The following is a 4,813-nucleotide window of genomic DNA, read 5'->3' on the forward strand; positions in this document are numbered from 1 at the left end:
CCATTTTCATGTCACTGATTGTGCAAGTCTTTGACCGGCCGCTCAAAAGAGGACAAGCTGCAGTGCAATTATGCTCTCCCTGTGGTCTCCGTTGACACCGACAGCAAGAATCGAGTGCGATAATTCATGACGCCTTGGCATGCGTCATCGCATAAACAACGTGCAGCTGCTGTCTTGTCCCGTATATAAAGAAGCATCGGATAGGCTTCCATCTTCCCGTATCCAGATCGATAGGCAAATCCACTTCCTCAAACACGCATCCATCGGCAGCCGATTGACAGGTGAACGCAAAAGTACGTGGATATCGTCGCAGAGAGACATATGGGCTCGTGCGTCTCGCTCTCGGCGGCGCCGGCGCTGCCGACAGTGGCCACGGCGAAGATTGTGCTCGAGGACGGCTCCATGGCGCAGTTCGCGACGCCCATCACGGCGCGGGATGCTCTGGGCAGCGACGCCGCCAGCTCCTCGAGCTTCCTCTGCAGCTGCGACGAGCTTCGATTCGACGCGCCCGCCCGCGCGCTGGCGGCCGAGGAGGAGCTCCAGCCCGGGTGCCTCTACTTCGCGCTCCCCGTGTCCATGCTCCGCCGGCCGCTATCCGGGCAGGACATGGCCGCCCTCGCCGTCAAGGCAACCTCCGCGTTCGCCGCTGTCGCCATGAACCGCAAGGGACGAGAGGCGGCTCGAGTGGCGCCGCTCGTCGGAGCCGAGGAGGGCGAACGAGAGGGCAGATGGAATCACCACGTCTACGGAAAATACGGCACGCGCATGACGGCCATTAGCCGTCCTGCGGTCGTGCAAAGGCTGAGCGCCATTTCTGAGGCCAGTGCCTGAGTCGATGGATTCAACGATTTAACGGTTATATTGTTTAGAGAGTGTAGTTAATTAAGTAGGTTATGCGTTACTTAATTTTGTTACTGAGTAGTTGATCTCGTCGATAGCTCGATCTCCGAACTGAGGAGGAGATCGTATGTAGGAGTATGTACAACCGTACAGGGTACCTCTGCTTCCATTCTTTTCTGTGTACATGTAATTTTTTGATCAAGGAACACAAACTCGTTATACACCCTATATATGGTAGTGCCTGAAATCTCTATCTCTATCTCTACTATCTAAAAAGGAGGTATTGGTTCTGTTTCCTCCGGTTGTAGTTGTAGTTTTCGTCAAGCATATTTTTTTAGACTATTTTACCCTCCCACGAATTTACATACTGCTACAGTTGCCCTTTACCGGTTCGCTACCTTCCCTCCCCTCTTCTCCTCAAACAGCGGCTGCCCCCCGAACGGACCGCCACCTCTCACAGATAGGGTTTCGCCGCGGCACCCGTCCCAACCGCCGACAAGAACCGCTCCGGGATCACGGACTCATCCTGGTCGCGCTCGTCGTCGCGTCAAACGAGCGTGTCGCCGTGACCCCTCGTACCGGTCATCCTTGTGGCTGACGCGTCCGCTGCCCCATCCCACGACGCCGCCGCCGCGTGCATGCACCTCTGCGTCGCCTGTGCTCAACTCCCTCGGTCGCTCCCCGCGGGCGACCTGCGTGCCAACCCGGTGCGTCGGGAGCAGCTCCACCTCCACCCTCCTCCCCCGCCGCCGCCGGCGGCAAGCGTTGTCGGGCAAACCCACGCAGCGTGGGCAGCGGCAGGATCTCCCTTCCCCGCTTGTGAGGAGGGCTGCGCTGGACACTTCGTCGAACGGAGGAGGCGGGCTGGCACCTGACTTTGGCGAAGGACGGCGCTGCTTGGCGCGCATGACGGTGCGGCGGAGTCATGCGAAGAGGTGCAGGGCGTGGCTGAGGCGCGGGGAACACTGCGGTCGGGCCCAATCTGGGCTTGGGCGGGCCTGCGTCCGGGGCGACGCCGTCGTGGCCTGGGCTCCAGGCAGAGTGGCGGTTGGCGGCCGGATCTGCCGCCTCCTGCAGCGGTCTGGCCGGGACGAGCAACTCCGGTGAGTGGTGGGCGTTTGGTGGTCGGCAACGAGGTCCCCTGCTAGGCTGGTCCATACCTCCACCACCGACCGGACTGTTGTCCTCGACCTCGACATCTTCTTTTCCCCGGCCCGGATTCCCCGACCTGTGTGCAGCTGCTACCGCCATCACCCTCCCCGACGATCTCGTCGTGATGTGGCCATCGTTTCCTCCGGTCCTGCAATGTTGCGGCACCCACGACGTCGATCTCTACATCATTGACTTTCAGGGAAAACAGGTACTCCTCGCACGGTTGTGGATTTCGGGGGTTCGTGTTGTGGCTCGCCATTGGATCGTCCCTCGGGACCAGTATCATTGGTACTGTTTCGTTCTGTAAAACTAACTTGCTAGCAAATTGTCTAATAGGTGTCGCTGATGTTGAATTTTGTGGGATGCGTGCACGTGTTAGAGCAATGAATATGATCAATGAAATCATGGACGATTACTTGTGATGACTTATGCTGAAATTCAAATTAAACTCTGAGATCGAGTCAAGGAAAATGTGCTAAAAGGAGTTGAGGTAGCGGTGTGCATCAAAAGCTTCTCGCTAACAAATATACTGGAATTAATCAAGGTAGCTGTTAGCTTCATTATTTGTCCATTCATTTTTTTTAGTTAGTGTAACTGTGATGATGGCATGGTAGACATTTGGTCTAGATTGCATAAAGATGTTATTAGAAAGATTCTAGCTCACAGGAAGAGCTATGCATTCATAATTTTGATTATTTTTTCGTAGTTCTCCTTTGTTGCTGAAATTATCTATAGAGAGTTTGTAATTTTTGGTTCAAAATTATATACATTGCTACACGACTTTGTCTACCTACATTTTTCGTGTTTCAAAGTTAGTAAGCTTTGGTTGTACCTATCTGCAAAGATGATGACGGAGTCGGACAGCCAGCTAGCCCAAGTTCTGGATGTCGCCTCCATTGAGTGCTCGCCCAGTCTGCAATGTTGTCGTTCTGTGCCACCCACATGAAGATCCTGATTTCCCCTTGCAGGGTAGCCTTCATATTTGATACCTCATTTGTTTTGGCTGACAATTTTTATTTATTCATTAACCATCTGCTGCCCCTTTATTGCTAAATCAAACATCGGAAGATCAACCCAACAATCAGTCATTTTCTCTTCGCCAAAAATTTCATGAGCCTGCAGACCTGGCCGCCATTGTGAGTCATTTCCAATAAGAAAAAACAATATAACACTGAATATCAACATTAACAATGGCTATACTCCTCTAAAACATCTCAATTAACTAGATCCTGGATTTGCAAAATTGTAGATGGCAAATGTATTGATGTGGTGCTTTAATGCCACGGGAAGATCCAAAGACTAGGCTGAGACAACACAGATTATGTCTTAAATCATCTAACCTGCAAGTTGATGGCAAAGTCTTTGGTGGTATTTTCAATATTTTATCAGACCACTTTAATGTAGAGAAATGCTGGAATGCAATATCAATTATACAAAAAAGATCCATCGTGTTCTAATTTCTAGATCTGGTATGGAATCCAATTCAAAACAGATACATGTGTTTTAGTTTGGCTACCACTACTATCAATTATACCTGCTGAAAATGCTTTGCAGCGAGCTTGATAAGATTTCAGTAGTTCGGTGAGATATCAGTGTGACATTAGTGAAATCTCCAATATACGATGTCAGGTAAATATATAGTAATGTATTTATTTTAGCATTACTTAGTTGAGGCTGGTGATTCAGCCTCAGTGGAAAACCACTATATGTGTTATGCACTTTTTTAGAACCAGCTCAATAAGTATATTTTCGCCACTGTTTTTGAATGCCCCATGGTCACATCATTCTCTATAGAATCATGAACATGTCCAACTTAATTATACTTTATGGATACCCGGGCGCGGTGGGTTCTTAGGTGAGATATTCTGCACACTGAACCTCAATTTTCGTTCTTTTTTGCTTATTACACTTGTAGCCCAAGAACTGTGATTCGCTAAAAAAAAACCAGCACAAGCATAAGCAGAAGCAGAAGCCATGAATAGATTGAGATATTTCACTATGCTTGAAAATTAAACATTGCTCACCTTTGTAAAATTCTATCATGTATAACAATTATGCTAAACTAGGAGTTGAGGAACTCTTGCCTGTTTATAAGCATGGTAGCTGCTTGTAGTAGCTTTTCTCTTATATGGAATGTTGGATGCTTTTCTTTGTGCAAGTAGGACTTCTACATGAGCTTATAATCATCTAATTACCTTTCATACTTCTGGATTGGACTAACTGCCACTGTACTTTCATAGAGAACAATAACTTTCGAGCATATATAATCTCTCTAAAGATAATTTATTTGATTAATCCAGGCATTATGAATCACTCTTGTGATGGTACTTTGTCCCCTTGGTCCTGGCCGTGAAATTGACTACGATGGGGATGATTATATTGTGCCTGTGAGGTTGCCTCTCCTATGAAACCAGACCTTTTGAACCTAACTTACTGACTGGAGTGATTCGTGTACAATGTGAATCTTATATGAAGTTAGATGCTTCCCGGCAAGTTTTGCTTCCTTCTTCACAGGTTTGTTGTCAATCTGTAAATTGTTAATAAAGCTTTGCAATTGTTTCATTCTAGGCTGATAAATAAGTTGTTTCTGACCATTGGTGAAACCTTTGGATGTAACACCAATATGTTTCGAGCTCTGATTGTTGAGGGTCACATCGAATCTTCAGTTGCAGCTGAGCCAAGGTACCATTCATTTAGCCTGTATGCGCTTCTTCTTTTCATAATCTAAAAGGCAGAAAAAGAAAGCCTGAAAATGTGATTTTATAGCAGTAGATTACACTACATAGTGGGCTTGAACAGAGTATTTATTTCAACCAGAACA

General features: G+C 47.9%; 1 protein-coding gene across 1 annotated transcript; it reads left to right on the forward strand.

Annotated features, from left to right (window-relative positions):
• The first annotated feature begins 228 nt into the window (after positions 1-228).
• On the forward strand, positions 229-1,068 carry LOC127302144 (uncharacterized). The gene has a single exon (XM_071820642.1). It carries the CDS (start codon positions 322-324, stop codon positions 829-831), a length of 510 nt encoding a protein of 169 aa, XP_071676743.1. The 5' UTR covers positions 229-321; the 3' UTR covers positions 832-1,068.
• Positions 1,069-4,813: the final 3,745 nt, after the last annotated feature.

This window comes from Lolium perenne, chromosome 5, assembly GCF_019359855.2.
Source record: "Lolium perenne isolate Kyuss_39 chromosome 5, Kyuss_2.0, whole genome shotgun sequence".
Classification (NCBI taxonomy): Eukaryota; Viridiplantae; Streptophyta; class Magnoliopsida; order Poales; family Poaceae; genus Lolium; species Lolium perenne.